The sequence below is a fragment of the Excalfactoria chinensis genome, chromosome 8 (genome assembly GCF_039878825.1).
Source record: "Excalfactoria chinensis isolate bCotChi1 chromosome 8, bCotChi1.hap2, whole genome shotgun sequence".
Lineage (NCBI taxonomy): Eukaryota > Metazoa > Chordata > Aves > Galliformes > Phasianidae > Excalfactoria > Excalfactoria chinensis.
Genome location: NC_092832.1, coordinates 12392510 through 12411851, shown reverse-complemented (window position 1 = coordinate 12411851; position 19342 = coordinate 12392510). Strand labels below are relative to the sequence as shown.

Here is a 19342-nt window from a genome sequence, read left to right as displayed (position 1 = left end):
AATCTGCGGTAGAAAAATTTCTGGATATATTAGTTTTTATAAATTTAAATCTACTAGTAATTAAAAATTTGTTCAGTACTTCTTTAAAATTGGATCTTGATTCTGAATTTTATTTCCTGGGTAGGAGGCACCATAAATCCAAAAAGGAAAACAAACCACCCTCTTGTTAGTTTCACTCTAGTGAAAGCAGTAAGCTGTGAATTCCACTCCTGCCTGCTATTTTGGACAACATACACTGTTATGTGCAAATTTGCATGCATTTTAATATTCTAATTACTCATATACAACTATATACAACTATAAGACAGTGATTCATTAATAACTTATATATTTGCATTCATGATCAACCAGTTATATGTTCAAAGGGTTTTCTTTATGAATAGTATTTTTTCCTCTCTGTAAATATTACTTGTTGCCTCTTACACGCAGAGGGTTAAGGGCTTAAAAATAAATAAATAATTAAAAAAAAAAAAAGAAAAAAAAAAAAATATATATATATATGTTAAAGAAAAAGCCAGCCCAATTGTCCTGCTGTTCTGATTCTTTTTTCTTTCTCTACAAAACATTTTAAAACACCTGTTGTTTTAGGCTGGAACTTTTCTTGTTGTCTCTAGAAGGGATCTGAGTCATTAATTGTCATTCAGACTGTGAATGATATTATGAGAATTTTCTTTTGTCGATTTGTCTCTTTGTAAATCAAGAATTAAGAAATTGAATCAAAGTGCAACTCAGCTTCACAGTGTGGTTATTTTGGGTATTAAAAGAGATTCCTGTGACATGTCCATACCAATTTAGTGCTCAGACATGACTGAATTAATTCTGCTTAAAGATTTGTTAATTATGAGTCAGCTGAGCTGCAGTGACCAACCACATACCTACCTACAGCCTGTGGGGAGGATGAGATGAAGGATTTTAGCTTGATCAGCTTTAATTTAGACCAGCCAATTCAAGCTACCTTGTTGGATGTTGTGGTGTGGGTGCACAGCCTGACTGCAAGCATAGCTCTGCTCACAGCTGTGGTCCTGTGTGGTAGGCCTGCTGTCTGCCCTCCCTGCTCACAGCCATGTTTGTCTCTATGCAGAGCAGCATGTGGGCATGCACAAGTTTTAGTGTAAACCAGCAATTTGATCATGTTTACATAAGTGGAACTTGGTGTCCAGGGCATGCCTGCACTGTGGTTTTCTGCCCTCAGAGGTGTCAGGGTGCCCTCATGCTCTGCTGAGGCTGCTCTAAGGCTGTGGCTGCTGAGCATCCCACAGGTGTGAGCCTGAGTGTCTGAGGGGCCCAGGGAAGTGGCAGGGGTTTGTGCTGCACTATGCCATAGATGCACATGTGGCAGTGAAGGGGACATCCTGCCTGCTGGGGCCCTCTGTGCCAAATGCTCATGCTGGGCTTGCATCAGCACTTGGATGACTCATGGGGACTCTTCCAGAATATTTAGCAAAGGCAGATGTGATTTGTGGGCGGGCTGACCTTGGGGCATGCAAGTAGTTCATGGATGTTTGCAGCTGGCAGAATGAATGTACAGAGAAGGCTGTGAACTGTGTCAGGCTTTGATTTGATGAAAGGGTCTGGGCACCCAAGCAGGATGTATCTTTAGCCCTTACTACCTGGGTGTGAAGTGATAACTGTGAAGCTGGGCTTCAAGATTTCTGTGTAGAAAGTACTGTAGTATTTGTTAATTAACTATCTTAGCATTGGTGGGATTTCATCATGTGACTCAGTGCTGCCTCAAACAGAAGGGCTTTCCTGAAAGGAGTGACATATATGAATGAGTGTAGTGCTGATAGCACCTTTTTTTGAACATTTTAAAGAGTCAGTATTTCTGTTTTACTAGGAATTCCTTTTGTTTCTGAATTGAATCATGATGTCTGCGTGACTTCTACAGTGGAAGAAATCATAAAGCAGAGACTACTTCTTTAAAAGACAAACAACTATGGCAAAAACAAAACAAACTCAAAACCTTGATGTATTTACATACATGTGTATGTATATTGTGCAACCAGAAACAATCAGGTTTAGATGGTTAATTTATATTTGTAATTCATTTTACATGTTTTTTTTTAACCTTGAATGTTAGTAATGGAAAGGAAGCCTGAAGAAATTAGTTCACCACACCAGAATACCTAAGAAGGTTAGCATATTGCTGGGTGTGTAAAAGCCCCCTTTCAACACAGCATACTTTGAGCTTAAATTGCTCAAGTAATTAAAGGTTACATCCAACCCTGATTAGAAACAATGTATGTAAATACATTTATGTAACAATTACGTATTTTATCAAATACTCATTTATTGTCTTCACAGATAAGATCAAATGCCAAGTCCTATAAAGTCTACCCTGAGGACAGTCAGTGTGAAAACTTCATGAGATCTAAAACTGTGAAATAGATTAATTCAGCCTTCAAACACATCTCTCACCAGTTGAGCTTTATTGAAATTGTTTGATAAAGACAGCAACTTGTTGGCTTATTGTGTAGTTCTATGCAAAGGAGATGATCTTTGCTGAGGTAAACCAACACGCATGATTATACGAGTGGAAGGAAATAGAGGCACATGTTGGAGAAGAGTAGCTGGGATTTTTTTTGGCTTAGAGATTTTGCAATTAGTTTTCAGAGTACCGTAGCCTGTCTAAAAGAGCCGTTTTTATGCTCTGCTGTCTTCACAGCAAAGTATACAATCTCCCCTCTGTTTTGTAGGCATTTCCTGTACTAGGAATTTTTTTGCTGAAATTTCCCACTCTTGCTGCTTCTGTTTCAGCTCATTGGCTGCTGTGCTAATGAGGGCACTTGGGACTTCCTCTTAATTCAAGCACTGCATTGTGTAAACTCCTAAACAGGGTTAGACAACATAGTGTTGCCAGCTGCACATCTGCAGCCATCTGGATTTGTGGCAGGAGCGCTAAAATAGACATGGTGTAGCAGAGTTGAAAGAGTGACAAGAGCAATGTAAGTCATATTTGCACAAAACCCTAAAGTAAATGCCCCATATTTGATCTGCAGTATGTACAGAATCATTATTGAGATGTTGCATTTGCATACCTATGTATCAAGTAAAGAGCAATGGGATGTGCTTTTAAAAAAATCTTACTGGCTAATTCCTTGCCAATTGCTTTTTTGCAAGGAGATTTAAGTAATCATTAAAACCTCTGATAATCAAACAACTCTCTGCTCTCACTTCTATGCCTTCATTAAGATTCTGTTTCTAGTAAACATCACTTGAGCATATTCATTTATTACAATAACATTATTAAAGAGAAATAATGCTGTCAAATTGCAGCTCTCAAGACTGAGAACAGAGAGGCAGGTGAATGATGAACAGCACTTACAACCTGCGCTTATCAGCTGTTAGGGGAACACCTGGGATGTCAGGATAAGACACCTAAGGGTCTTATCTCCTTTCTGATCCTTTCTCATTGCTCAGCATCTCTAGTGACTACTCCTGGAATTATAGTGTGGGTCTGGTGGAAGTCAATTCAGATGGGGAATGGTTCCATTCATTTAGATTCCATGGCAGAATTATCCATACAAGTTGTAGTCCCCTTTTCTATGAAAGCCTTCATTTGTTCATTTGTGTTGGTTTGATGATGTTATTTTGTGTTTGTTTGTTTGTTTTCCTGGGTTTTCTTTTTTTCTTTCTTTTTTTCCTGCTTTCTTGGGCACTAGAAGTGTGGGTTTTCTACTCACTATTTTTAATGCTGTTTTTAAACTGAGTATTTTGTACAACTGAAGTGAGTCAACTCAGGATAAAGTTCTTGAAGTTGTAGATCAAAGTTTTTGCATACAATAATTTTTTCAAGCGTTTTTAACTTATTTTTATGCCATCTGGATCTCTTGCAGTTGTTGCTCACTGTGCAAAGACTTTTTTTTAAAGAAGAGTTATTTTTAGATAATATGCTTATGTGTGAGCACTACAATTCTGGACTTTTCTTTCTAACTTATCTGATTTAAAATGCCTGTTTCCAAAACAAGTATTGCCACCCCTTTGTAGAAATTATAGGGTTTTTTTGTTCTATTATCTTCTTAGGTGATTTATAACTAAAATTTATCTCCCGTTTTGATATTTTTTTGTTTGTTTGTTTGTTTTATCTACAGTACTATAGGTTTTCACAATTAATCCTATTAAATTTAGTGGGGCTTTTACCCTTGATTTCAACTGCAGAAAGGTAATGGCCTTTATGTTTTTGGTTGGCAATTGTTATATCCTTAAGATTATGACAGAGGCAGTTATAACAAAAGTGGAGCTAGTCATGCTTTCAAAGCAAATTGATTGTAAAGATAATTTTTAATTAAAAAAAAGCACACATAAAATTGTTTTATTGGGTTATCTACCTTAAATTTATCATTATAGGTCAAATAGTAATGGGCAGTAACAAAGAAGTCAAGAACTATTATTGATATATGTCTTGCAGATGTGTGTATTTTGTCACAGTAAGCCAGAATACAATTTTTGTGGAATCTTACAGTTATTATTCATATGAGCAGCCTGTTTGCTTTGTAGGTATATTAAAACACCAGAGTGCTTATGTTGATAGGGTAGTTGGTCCTTTGGTTTCAGTTGCTTGATGACCATGCCATTTCAGTGAAAGTGGATTTCATTCAACTGATCTCAGGAATAATGTCTGTATAGTGTAGTTGGCCTTGAGTAGAAGTAAGGCAGTGTGAAAAGCAGAAAATTCAGATGGTCTCCTTCCTCTGAGCCTCTGAGAACAGTTGGCTCTAGTCATATACTGACTGTAAAACCACTAGTCTGTGACCAGAATCTTTAAGAGATGCCTTTACGTGATCAGTTTTCATTCAAACAGAGATGAAAGAGCATTTATGTTGAATTTTGCATGGGATGTTCATCCTGAATAGAAAACCAGATTTGTGTAGACCACCTAGGCTTTAAACCAAGAAGTAACATAGTTGCTGGAAATTATCATTCATGTGGGTGTTGTTGCCACCTAGTATTGTGTTCACCTTGGAATAGTGTTCTCAACGTGCAAGGATGGATTAAGAAACAAAATTCTTTCAAGATGAAAAAATTGAGAGATTTGTATTTTTGGATAGTCATGACAGTGAGAGGGGTTTACCAAGGGTGTGCCATAAGGAGCTACATTTTTTTTTCTTTCATATTTCACTTAAAGTTGAATAGAAGATGTTATTTCTGCAGCTGGGTTCAGGGCTGAAAAACAGGTCACGGTGATGCTGCGTGGAATTTATACTCTCATAAGGAAGAGAAATTGTAGGGTTTTGAACATACTTGTTTTTCTTTTCTAAATACTATATATAAAAAGTTAAAGCAAAACATTTGGAAAAAAGATGTGGAAAATTTTGACATAAAGTTGCTATTTACATAATAATAATTTACATATTTTACATATAATTACAGGTACTAGCAATCTTCTATTTGCAACCACTTGTAGATTCAGAAACTGAAATTAATTGCTCTTTGATCAGATTAAAACTCTTCTTCCTAACTATGTCAGTTGAAGGAAGTATGGAGCTTGGAAAGTTTGGATGATAGCTCCTTCAGGGTTGTGTGTTTTTTGTTTGTTTGTTTTTTCCAAAAAGAAGATAATATATAAACTTTATTTGGAGTATTTCAGCCTGAAATAACTGTACTTTTTGGAATGTCAATTGGTTACTTGCTCTACTTGTTTTTAGAAGGCAGTTTTGAATGTATTCTTTCCTTTCCCCATCAGTGTTTTCAGATCAAAATTTTAGATGTGGATGATTTTCTCTAAACTATCCTTGTGTTTCTGGATGTTCTTTATTTTTAAATAGAAAAGCTTTGTCACGTGGGGAAGAGAACAGTTCTCACCTAAGTCTGTTATCAGCTACCATTTGGAACATGTTCTTCAAGAAACTTTGAGTAATGTGAAACCATGTCAGTGGTAAGTTAGTTTTGGAGCCAGACAGTTGTCTCTCCAACTGCTGTGTTAGCGCTACTGAGTTTACCCAGTTCCTGGCCATGTTTTGTCGTCTTGAGAACTGCAGGAGAGAGCAACTGGGCCCTGTTCATGTCCCAGTGACAGAAGGCACTCAGATGAGAGCAGGGGATGCAGGCAGTGCTGGTGCTCTCCTGGTGTCACTTGCTTTCCTCGCTGCAGCATCCCCAGCATGAACCAAGCTGTTGCAGCTGACTCAGCTTTGGGCCTTCTATGCAGTGGCACAAGGCCGTTCTCTCAGCAGTGTTCTGGTGACTGTTTCTTAGAATTATCTCTTACATAACCAAGCTTTGCACAGTGCTGTATGATTCCAGTGGTGGTGACGGTGCTGACATGCAGGCCCTGCTTGCCAGATGACGCATGCATACTCTACAGGAGAAGAGATTTAAATATATGATCAATTGCTCAGTTAGGGAAAAAGAAAAATGGGAAAAAGGGAAGCTTTAGAGACACTATATTTAAATATTCCATTTTATTTCTGTTATACAGTAAAATAATGAATGGAGACAGTGAGAAGTGAGTGATGAAACTGGTAATGTCCCAGTGGTTTCATGCTCCCAGGCTTATCTTAAAGCTTCCCAATTATTGGACCATTAGACTTACTGACCATATTAAAATTCTGATTTTAATCTTCTTTAAAAAAAAAAAAAAAAAAAAAAAAAAAGTAAAAATGAAGGGCACATTGTTTTAAAACAAAGTTTACTGGAAAAAGAATAAAAAGAATTGCTGTTTCTCCCATCATCTTTTCTCTAGAAAACCATTTTTTTCCCCACATCTTTTCCCTAGGTCTGCAGAAGTTGCTATGCAATATGGTACTATACGGTCATGCTAAATGCAAGAGGGATGTTTTGTATTTAATCAGTAGCAGGCAGACTTAGATAAGATTTATTATTTCATTTTCTTTGAAACTACTGGTCATTTTTTACTGCAGAAAATGTGCTCCTGTGGAAACCAACACAGGCATTTGCCGTCAGTTTAAGGAAGCAAGAAGAAATGAGTACAAGAAAAACACAAAGAAAATGGCCTCGAGGGAAAGCTCTGCATAATTAACTTGAAATTGCTACTGCTAGAAATACTGTTGCTGTTTTTTCTTGCCAGGGCTGTCACCTCACACAGGAATTTTAGCTTAGATCCGGGAGTGGAGCTTATCTGTAGCATCACTGAAGGTCAAGGTTTTATGTGGCTTGATTTTTCCAAATTCTAAAGACCACTGTGCTCTGTGGTATATTACTAAATGGTAAGAAAGGATAATGAACAGGAACAAGAAACCCTATCAAAGTTATGTTTTTAAAAGAAACCTACTGCAGTTTTTTAAGTGGAAAACTCATAAATGAAATTAATGGGAAGACCATGCAACTTAAATAATAACAATTTGTGTAGAGATCCAGATTTAACTGCTAACATTTTGGTTTGGATTTCCAGCTTCCCTTCTGCCTATGAAGGTGGTGTGGGGAAGTTTGTTTTAGATCAAAGGGAGGATCTGTGGGCTGAGTGAGATGCCCATTCTCAATATGGAGAAACCCTTGTCGTGTTATTTCTTGCAGAAGGTCTCACAGAAGCCTTGGTTGCGGATTGAGTCTTTCCTAAATGAGTGAAATACAATACATGAAAAAAGGAAGTGAGAAGATAAATTAGTGCATACAATATTGTCAACGGTTCTCAACTCAAACACATCAAAACATGGATGAATATTTAGTAGTCTTTCTAATGCAATAACTGCTTTTCAGCCTTATTCGTCTTTTCTGAGTGGTTGCTGTAGCTACAGTGTAACCCTGAGAGTTGGCAGAATGTGAACTGTGTATTCTACCACACTTCCTGGCCTGCATTAAATATTTGATGAATTATTGTAGATTCTAAAGCAGATGTTAGCAGGAAATGCCAATGAATATGTACACGTAAATTTCTTTTCTAATCCCAATTAAAAGTGGCCACTGTTATCAACCTTGTTTCAGGCTTTCTTGTTTAAGTAACTTAATGTGCCCTCAAATATCTTGTCATCAAATGCATGTTTAATCCACATTTGAATCCTGTGGTTTTATAGAAAGTTATGCCATATGTGAGAGGGTACTCCATAAAATAAACCTCATTAGTAACTCTTCAGTGCTGATTTAATGTCATTAATCTGCATAGGTAGATGCTGCTGTTATAAACAATATGTGACATGGGAAAGGTTTTTATGGAGTCAGTTTAGTGGAAAATCAACAAGGTCAGAGCTGCTGTAGCTCTAATGTTTGGAATGAGTCCGGTTTAATGTTTCAAGTTGAGAAAGCTCAGGATGTGTAGAACCAAGTTAAGACTATACTGGAAGGATGATTTTGGGAAGGAGAAATCAGATTTTTAAATTGACATGCAGTGCTAAAACTGGGAACAGTTTGTCTGCATTAAAAAAATGACTAATACAGAAAAAAATATGAATGTATTTGGGAGGAAGAAATCAGTGTGGAAATGTGTGCTAAATGCTGCAAGCATCTTATGCAGTAAACATAAAAAGGGACAGATATTGCTAGTCCAAAACCATTACAGAAATAAATCAGCTAATAGGTTAATCAGGAGCCAGAGGTAAAAGAAGTATTAATTTGAGATCTCAGATCTCACTCCTTCCAAACTGAATTCCTGTCAGTTGAAAGGGTTGGCACATCACAGAATGGGCATGATTGCCATAGAGATGATTAGAACTTTTCCTGTGATTTAGATTTTCTGTTTTGTCTCTGCTTAGTTCTTATTTTCCACGCTTCCATAAAAAGAAAGGATCATCTGAATGCTAGTAATGAAGCATATATTAATTTTAAATATCTTCATCTAGGATGATTTGTATTCTTTCTATTACTCTTCATACTGTGAACTGAGTCTAAGGGTGTTCTCTACATGCAGACACACAGGGAAGCTGCAGTAGGACTGGGACGTAGCCTCTGCCTGTCAGTGCTTAGACCAGCGCCTGTTGATTGGTCCTTCTTGTCTTGATGCTTTGTTGTTGTTTTTTGTAACAGCTGTGTACACTGCATTTTTTTCTAAGAACTAGGAACGTTGTTTGTGTAGATAAGCATATATACAGAATCGTAGGGGTTGGAAGGGACCCCTGGAGGTCATCTAGTCCAATCGCCTGCTAAAGCAGGTTACCTAGAGTAGTTGCACAGAAAAACATCTGTGTAGGGTTTGAATATCTCGTGAGAAGGAGACTGCACAACCTCTTTGGGCAGGCTGTTTTGGTATATATCCAGTACTGCATTTTGTATCATTGCTGTTTAGAGGAAAGGCTTAATGAAGAAATGCACAAGTAATTCTGTTGCCTTGAATGCCATTTGTTGACTTGTTGTGATTCTCACATGGAGTGCAAGGGACAGTGCTGGTCTCTGCAATAGAGAGGATACAGAAATTATTCTCTCCTGAAATATAAGTCATACGAGTCATGGTAAAATGCAAAAGGGAGAGAGCTGTTCACTTCCTTTCTGCTATAGAGAAAAGTGGTGCCAGAGAGAAGGAGAAAGGTCCCCTTGGACCTACTGAGGCTGAAGATTTTCCTCCCATTACTGAAATATCATTAGGCTGATTACTGAGATGAGCAGCACTTGTGCAGAAGGATGGAGGAAGGGAGAATTGCTTTTCTGAGTACAAAAAACCACAGAATCTGTATTTATTGCCAAATTCCAGAAGGATTCTATCAAAGGAAAGCCACAGAAGCATAAAGATAAATTCCCGTTGTGCTCAGTGGCATATCCCACTCACATTACTTCTGAGGATAGAGCACTAGGCGCACTATATCAAATATTTAGTCACTGCTGAATTCTTCATTGTTCTGACCCTTGCACCTGTGTACCCACTCAAAGAGCATTTTCATTCAGCTGAGATTGTGAATGCTGCTCCCTGCTATTTTTGGAGCAGTGGGTTTTCTTAAGCAGGTCATTGTCAAAAGTAAGGAATGTGGCAACTAGAAATGGATGCTAGCATCAAGAGCCCAGATGCAACTGATGAAGACAAGGTGTTGGAAGTGATGGTCTCCTTTGGTATAACTGAATGAGCAGCTGTCTTGTTTCCTATCCCAGCTTCCCTGGAAGCCAGAAAGAAGAACCTTTGTTTGTGATCATCAGGTTCAGAGACTCTGCCCAAAGCTGGATACTTCAGCTTTCTGGAGTATTTTCTGTTAATGTTCTTGCAAGAGATTGAGTGTTGTATGTAGGTCATTCCAAAATTAATGCCTCCTGTTTATTTCCACAGCAAATACAACAGATACAAAAAGCACCAAGACAGTGTTTAGTAGAGTAAACTCTCAGCTAAAAAAAACACTATTTTTCAATATAGTCATTAACATTTGCTTATCTGCACCAGCAGAGGTGACACTGTTTGGCAGCTTCTGTGGCAGCATTGTTGCTAGGAAAATGTTTCCCACAGTCTGTCTTTTATCAGTCCAAACAGAAGGAAGTCAGAAGGTACCAATTTGAGACTATACTGTGGGTATAGTCAGCCATTGATGTTGTACTCCATATCCTTCAGACTGGTATGGGGCCTGGCATTATGTCACAAGGGGCGAGTTGTCTTCTCTGGCCTGACTGTGGAATGTTGAGCCTTCAGCTTAGTCAGTGTTGTGATGTAGCAGAATTAATGGTTTGTCTGGATTCCAAGAAATCTAGACAGATCACCCTTTTCCTATTCCAAAAGGCAGTGCACATCACTTTACCCACTGAGGGATGCATCTTGACCTTTAATGGGGAAGCCATATTTGTTACTCCATAGACTGCCAGTTTAACTTCAGCTCATGGTGACACCTCATCTGGTTACTGGCAATGATGCAATCCAGGAAACTGTCACCTTCAGCCTCATATGGGTTCAATAGGTGCTGATGAATTTGCATAGTGTTTTTTCTGCTTCTTTGTGAGCATTTGTGAGACCCACATGGCACAAACTTTGTCATGTTACATTGTTGCCACCATTGTTTGTTTCTAACTCTTTGAGGCTGATATTCAGCTTTGTACACAGTTCCCTGCTTGTAATCCTCTGATTTGCCCAGATGAGCTGATTGAGATGCTCTTCATTTAATGGCATGACAGCTGTGCGTGACCATCTGGAACGCAGCTCATCTTTCACATCACTGTTGCCACTGCTGATACACAGCACCCACTGCTTCACTGTGCTCGTATTTCCTGTTTGATCTCTATAAATGTTCAGCAGGCATAGAGGAATGGCGATGGGTACCATTTTTTACTGCATGGAGGAATTCAGTGACACACCTTTGCTTCATGTACACTTTCATATCAGACTCCATTTTGTCTAACTCTATCCCTCTGTTGTCATCTGTCACATGACAACAAAATGTAGTAGAATATTAGTGGGAAGATGCTATCTCTGATGCCATTCCATCAGCTCCTGCTTCTGATTTTGTGGGCCAACATTATAAAATAGGAGACATTAACTTGGAGCAGCACATATATATTCTGCATTCTGCTTTTTCCTTGAGTCTTAAAATATGCAGTAATTTTACTGAAATAATTAGATTCGGGGAAAAAAAACAAAAAACAAAACAAACAAACAAAAAAAACAAAACAAACAACAACAACAAAAACCAACCAACCAAACAAACAAAAAAAACCCAGATAAATGCAGAATTTTCAGGTTACCTAGCCCTGGATCTTTCATTATTCCAGAGGAAAGAAGGGAGTTAGTGTGACTCACCAGAAAAACCTAAGTGTTTCTCATCCTTATGAATTGCATTAGAATTGTTTTTTAGTTTTATTTGTTTTGTTGATTTTTTCATGAGACCTGTAGGAGTCATAGGGCTAACTTCTTATTGTTGTCACAATTTTGATGAACTTGAATCCAAGATTGAGTTACATTTCATAAGCATACTGAGAGTTCATTAATTACAGATGGAGGGAGTTGTACTTCAGTATGCTGAAAATTTTCATTCATCATAGTGAAATAGTTTCTTGTTAGATCAGCTGCTTCCATTTCTATTTCATCTAAAGAAGCCACAATGATCTGAATCCAGTCTGAAATAATAGATGATGAGTATTTTTTTGACAAACTGAATATTGCCTCTTACACATAACTGCAGAATTATTTTTATTTGGACCACATTATTTATGAGAAGTGCTTCCTTCCTTGGTATGTCATAATTTAGATGCGGGTCATCTGTATAAACCTAATAATATCTAAGGCCATTAATTGCATTCTTCTTGTTGACAACAAAGTGTGTATATGTGCTGATGCCCATAGTTTTCTTTAAACTGTTCTACTGTTTGTTTTTTGTTTTATAAACAGTGCTGTGTGTAGGACTACTCAGATCTATAGTAACATGATAAAGTTTATAATTTCCTCTTACTATAAAGTTTAGTAAGTCCTAGGTTGTTGTCTGACAACAGTATTTCTTGAGTTTGTGTAACATTAAGGCTGTAATTTGATGGTTGCTGCTCCTGATTATCCAAGTGTTGTGTACCTTTATGTATCAACAATATTTGCTGCTTTTCATATAGAAGAGAGAAAATGCCTTTCCTTTAAGTTCTGCAGTGAATGAAAGTTGAAATATAGTGACCCTTTTATGCAGTTTTCAATCCTACATGTTCTACATGCAGTAAAACTTCAATATCACTAACTTAATACATACTTACAGCTTGTATTTGGCATTAGGGCTATATAGAATAACTGTCATAAGTAAATTAAGAGTCACATTTTCTTTTACAGGTAAATATGGGTCTTAGAGGGGATGTTTTACATTCACTATCTACATTTTTGTTTTCTTATTTGTGAGCCCTTTTATTTTTCCCTAAGTGTAATTTGAATGAGCTATAAACAAAATAATTATAGTCAGACTTAATAAACTTAGCAAACTATGAATCAGATCTTTGCTGGAAAACCATTCCTCCAGTGTGGGTTGGACCACTGCTGTAAATGTTTCCTCTGTGGTCCAAAATCTTGAGTCCACCCTTGTGAAATACTGAATGTTGGGGTGAGCCATGAGGGGAAGTGCTGAACATTTTCCAGGACTGGCCCTTACTTTCATTCCCATCCTGTGTGTTATGCAGTTTGTTTTTCTTGAAGTGATACTTTTCTTTGTTTTTCCCCTCATCCTGAAAACTAGGCTATGTTATGTTGATTTCAAGCCATCTTAATGCAAATAAAGAGGGACAAATGGCCCATTCACCACATAAGAAGATTAGAATACAACTTGGTTCACGTATGTTGTCTTTTGTTCTGGCTTGGTTTGTTTCCTTAAAATGAGATAGCCATCTCTGTAATCTTAGTATATTTTATTTACTGTAATCTGATGTACCATTTCTCTCCCCTTTTTCTCCTCCCCCTAAGATTATCGTTGGAGAAACTGCAGTGTTTTGTCTACAGTTAGCTACAAAGGATTTTGAAAATCAAGAAAAAACAATATTAACTGGAGACTGTTGTTATATAAATCCACTGGTGCGCAGAACCATCAGATTCCTTGGTATGAGCAAAATTAATGTTTTCATTTTCTGAATGATGAAAGTGGTTAAATATGTCTTGAGTTTGACCTGGATAAACTATTCAGATAACAATGCAACATTTCATGTATAGTCCTAACTGGGGTGCAATTAATTCTTTCCTTTTGGACAGTGAATTAAGTGTCTTGGAAATCTGGATTAAAACAAACAAGCAAAAAAATCTGTTCGCAGAAAAAGTACTAAAAACAGAAAAATTTGGGATCACAAGAGAGAAAAAAAAACCCAAACAACCAGTGGGAGATGGAGGGGGAAGTATCTTTATACCAAACCTGTGGTCAGAGGTTCTCTTTTGGATATGCACACATACAGCAGCCAAAGCTGAAGACTTTGGGGGGATATAAGTGTGTGTTTTGAAAGGCTACCTAATTTAGATACTTTCTTAGCCTAGAGCACATGTTATAATCTATAATAGATAACTATGAAATCCACTGAGGTCAGCTGTAAAACCCACCTCCCCTGACTTCACTGTATTTGAGATGTTGTGCATTCTACTTATTTCATTGTAAATGCATTTTGGAGAGGAAAAAACCACCTCTCAGAATGTCTGCTAAATAGTCACAGATGCTGCTTTTTAATATGTGCAGGGATGCCACAGCCAGACTCCGTTTGTCTGCTATGTGTTCTTCCCTCTCGGCTGTATCTGAGGGCAGCAGCTGGGGAGCAAAGCTGCAGGGCAGCTCATCCCATGTGCCCCCATGCAGGGGAGGGAGGGCTGCAGCTGGGTCTGTGCATGCTGTGCTTGTGCCACAGCCGTGATGCCGTCTGCCAGTGCAATAGCTCCCTGTCACATGGCAGCTCTGGAGTCACTGAGTGGGAGACTGCCCTGCGTAGAGCTGGAGTATGTGGGCAGTCATGCTGAGGAGCTCCTCCTGCTCCTATTGCTCTGTATAGGGGCTACGTGTGGCCAGAGCCCACCTGGTGGGCTCTCCTTGCTCACAGAAGTGAAGCCAAAATATGGTGGGTAGGGCAGGGATGAGTATGGCTTCTGCACTGTTACACCAGATGAGATGTCACTCCCTGTTACTCTCACAGAAGTGATGTGGCTTCCTGTTGTGGGGCTGCACACACTTTAGGGCTTGCTGGAGGGCCATCCTTAGCACCTGTGCTGGGCACAGGCCAGTGCTCATTAGTGTCGTGCTACTCATGGTAAATCAGTGTTAGTGTGACAGTGTTGACCAGACAGAATCCCAGAAACCATTCTTGGGCCTTCAGCTTTGTAGAGGGGAAAAAAAAACCTCATGGTGCTACATGAATTGGCAACTGCCATAATTCACATTATATTCACAGCTAGCTATAGTGTTGAATTAGGGGAAAGGTAAACTGATTTGCCCACAGAATCCAGGAATTCTTTAGCTAAGGTGGAGTTTGAATATGTCTGCTGACTTGGCTTCCCAGTCAGGGTTGTTGCTGTGGTTGAATTTTCTTCCAGTTCGCTTACAAAAAGATAGAAAGACATATAGGATATACCTAGTTATGCTTTCTTTTCTTTCTTTTTTTTTTTTTTTTTTTTTTGCTTTTTTTCCCCCAGCTATTCAGATAAATGCATTTCTATTCTTATGAACAAATACACATACTTAATGTTTTGCTGATGCATATGATTTAAAAAAAAAACAAACAAAAAAGCTTTAGTATAAGTAGCTCCTTGAATATAGAGATCATTATGTTGATGTAATGATTAACATGTCATGTATAGAGGTGTGCCCAGTAGCAGGCAGATAAAGACAGCTTGTGCATGACAATATTAAATTATTCAGTCAGCTTACTTACAGCTGAGAGAGAAAGGAAAATGTTTGTCCAGTATGTGCAATGACTTTTCAAGTTACTTCACCATTCAATGCTTGACTTCTCTGGCTTTCAAACAGGGTTATAAGGTGAACAATTTGGCTCTGTTATTTCTGTTAAGTGAACATGGGCAAAGGCTGGGTGTTTGGCTAGTTGCCCCAGATAGATGGGCGTGCATGGCTAGGAGACCAGGAAAGCAGACTTTTTCATGATAGATGGGTGTACTCCTTTGAAGGATGGAGAGAGAATGAAGTGTGTGGGTATGCTGCAGTGTTGCTTCTGCCATCGGATAGAAAGATATCATCTCCAACATCATCAAGGGTCTTTAGGGTATGGTCTTGTCCCTATGTTTTTAAGGACTGTTTGCATTCTTAAATGAAGGGAACTGATTTGTTACTGTGTTAAATATTATAATATGTTGTCCTGGACTGAAATTGTCAGGAAATTTAACTCTTTGTTTCCCTCTTTAGGAATTTACGCGTTTGGACTGTTTGCTACGGACATCTTTGTAAATGCTGGACAAGTAGTAACAGGGAATCTTGCACCACATTTTCTTGCACTTTGTAAACCCAACTATACAGCACTTGGATGTAAACAGTATACACAGTTCATCAGTAGTGCACATGCCTGTACTGGAAACCCAGACCTTATCATGAAAGCAAGAAAGACATTCCCATCCAAAGAAGCAGCACTAAGCATATATGCAGCTATGTATCTGGCTGTAAGTATATTGCACTGTTTAATATCACTGTATTTTTGAGAGCATATTGATTCAAACTATTTGGAAGGGGAAGAATGGAGGGAAGGTAAGACGACTAATGACCAACTTTAATGTATGCAGTCCTTCTGTGTGTTACTGTGAAAGCTCTGAGAATTTGGTTCATGGGACTTAATTCTGACAGTTACAGGTGTACTTATACTTGTAGATGGAGGAAGCCTTAAAAGCTAAAAAAAAAAAAAAAATAATTAAAAAAAAATGTTTAGGGCCATGCTGGGAGAGTATTAATTGTTCAGGAATGGTTATAAACTAAGGATAACCGGGTTCTCAGTTTACTTTTTCCCCATTTCCAGACAATCTAGAAGGCTTTGTTGTGTGGCCAAGGGTAAGGGGGGAGGATTGCCTGTAACCATCTGGTAGTAGTCTCTTCCTGTGTTTTAACCCACTTCAAACTAGTGGAATTGCATGTGGCTGTGTTTGTTGGTGGGGTGAAGTAAAAGAGTGGGCATATGCAAATATCTGATCTCTACAAATTTCCTGAGGATCCATGTATATCTGTAGGTACCAGAATTGATATCTATAGGTACTGCAGTTCTCTTGCAGAGAGTTTGGCTCTTATTCTGCATTTAAGTGGGCTGCAAGACAATCTAGCCCTTCTTCCCTCTCTTCTATGTAATACTGAGTGAGGAGTAGGGCTGGGATAAACTGCTGTTTGCTGGGTAGCATCACAGCTGCTGCTGAGGTAGTTCAGATGTGAGAGCAATAGGAATGAAGCTTGCTAAGGTAGCTCAGTGCAGTGCTCCCTGGCTTAGTTTGGAGTGCAGTTTGTTCCATCTGCATGCAGCAACACATATTCTTCATCAAATTTTCCTTGGGGCACCCTTGTGGAAATCTTCCAGCTGACCTGAGCCTGCAGCTGCAGGCCTTTATAGCCCACTGGCAGGGCCCAAAGTTTTCTTATGGTGTCAGTGGGGAGTAGAGCAAGTGTGTACCTCTGGTATTTTCAGGAGTCGGCCCTTCAATTCCTTCAGTGTGTGTGTGTGCATATGTATGTGGATACATGTGAGTGTTCATTGGTTTTGAGTATATATACTTAATGAGCTGACTTAATTTTTGATTGATCTGGAAGCTGACACTTGCCAGCTGCTATTTGATATGTGGCAGTGCACCAACTCCATGCTTCTGGGTGTGGTTTCAGTGTCAGTGCTTAAAATCTTCATCCCTGACAGTAGTGTTTACTTAAAGTTCCTTGTGGGCAATGCTTTCTTGGAAGTTTAGATCATCAATTAGCACAGGAAGGTGTTAGCTGCAAATCAGAGATAAGCAGTAATATTCTGTTCTAATTTGTAAATGTAAGACTGCTAATAGTATCATCTTTACTTGGGATATATTTGAGGCTTTACTTCACAGAACTGCAAGGCCAAATTTGGTGCAAACTATTTTAGAAAATGTTCAGCATTCTACATTTTAATTGCTCCTATTTTTCTCATCCATCTGTAAAGTTGGATTTCCACTGTTGCCATGAGTCACAGAAACTGAAGGAAACCAACTGTTCAGCTACTGCAGAGCAGAAAGGAAAACAGCATTGATACATTTTAAAAATAAAAAATAGTCAATTACCAAGATTTAATACCTAGTATCATGGCTTTTGGTACAGCTACAGTGCTTTGTGAAAACCTTATGTTGTGTGTAATCAGTAATCAGTTAACAACATCAAAATTGGAAGCTGGTGTGATCTGTTTCATGATTTGATAGTCCTTCAGTAACAGCAGAACTGGATATATCCTGTGTCATTAGAGTATCACTGTGATGCATGACAGTGTCATCATTTAACTAAAGCACTGTAAACTACTGACAGGACTGATGAGTTGTTCTTGTAGGCTGCCTGATGAACTAATGACTGTGATGTATCTGCTGAGTGCTAGCCTACACATTTAGGTCCTTGATGTGATATTGGCAGTCTTTTCCGTCTATTTTTTCTGTTTCTTCTCTTTTCTTTCTCTCTCTCTCTTTTTTTTTTTTTTTTTTTTTTTTTTTTTTTTTTTTTTTTTTTTAAATCCAGTTGCACTGTTGCTACTAAAAATATTGTTTGTTACACACCAGTCAGAGAAATGTAATGTTCCAGTATCTAGGGTCATGTCCTTACAGTGTCACGATGTTTATTGGGAAAGCTGGCTCTGAGTAACAACTTTCTCATCATTATTCACTGGAGTAGAATGTTTAAACAGTAGCCTAGTCTTTGTATGAGCAGTGGTACAAAAGTTATCGAGAGCACGGACATAAAGACCTTCATATAGTACTCAGCTAGTACTTCATAAGCATATCATTTCTGATACAAAGTGTGCTTTCTTTTTGATCAACAGAAATGTTTGGGTGAGAGGGTGAGACTTTTACAGAATCCTTCCTGGACATTTCAGCCAGTTGTATGCAAACCAAAACCAGCTGAAAGATATAAACAGGCAGTGTGCACCTAGCATTTTGTTAGCAACAACTTTTTCATCTAAGTTCTAATTTTCATCTAAGTCTTCCTTTTTCACTCCTCCCCTCTTCTGAGAGTGGGTGGCTGCTATGGTAACTCTGAATTCCCTTCCTGCTGGAAGTGCGGGCTTTTGCAAACAATTGTACTGCTAATATTTAGACCTCTCTAGCATTTGCCTCCATTGCTTTTCTGAGTACCCATCAGGAAAGAATTAGCAACTGAAATGTTAAATGACAGCAATATGCTTAGTTGTATTTTTTCTACCCTATCCAAGTGTCCATGCTTCCAATGATTCATAACTTATTTTCTTAAGACTTGCAGGTTAATTTATCCCTTGTATACCTGAAAATTCAAAATGAACTACTATAGATATATTTCAAAATCTCTACCCAAAATGGCTGTTATCTGGACATCTCTTTAGCTCAGCTAATCTTAAATCTCCGTTGCGTGTGCATGAGCTAGAGTTGGATTATTAAGTTCAGTGCAGTCAGCATTTACTAATTATCAGCATTTCAATTCACCCTTTCTCAGCTGGTACAGCATCTGCTAACATGGATATTAAGGCAAATACTCCAAATTCATTGACATAACTGTAGAAACCACATTTCAATATGCATTAGCTAGCACAGCCTGGATAATTAGAGGTACATTTTGAATTTATGAAATTGTGTATATACTTGGATGTGGGTTTTTTTGTTTGTTTTTGTTTGTTTGTTTGTTTTCCCTTGAAACCAAAACACAGAAATGAGAAGTCATGAGTCTTTTTATTGGTAGGATTTCAAAGTGATCTGTGAAGATGTAGTCAATCTATTCCTGTGGATTCAGTGTGAGACTAGTGACTAACAGTTGTCCTTTGATGTTACAAATATAGGGGATTGTTCATTGCTAGCTGCGGTCTAAAATAAATTTTAGTTAATCATACAAAACTTTGCATTTTCTTGCTGTATTGGATAAGAATTGACAGCTGACCT

General features: G+C 38.2%; 1 protein-coding gene across 2 annotated transcripts in view; it reads left to right on the top strand.

Moving 5' to 3' along the window:
* PLPPR5 (phospholipid phosphatase related 5) overlaps nt 1-19342 on the top strand; it is an 85394-nt gene that overhangs the window by 49975 nt on the left and 16077 nt on the right. For both annotated transcript variants that reach the window (XM_072343827.1, XM_072343828.1), the window contains 2 exons: nt 13223-13355; nt 15645-15895. In XM_072343827.1, the coding sequence (XP_072199928.1) occupies nt 13223-13355; nt 15645-15895 (384 nt within the window). The remainder of the gene's footprint in view (nt 1-13222; nt 13356-15644; nt 15896-19342) is intronic.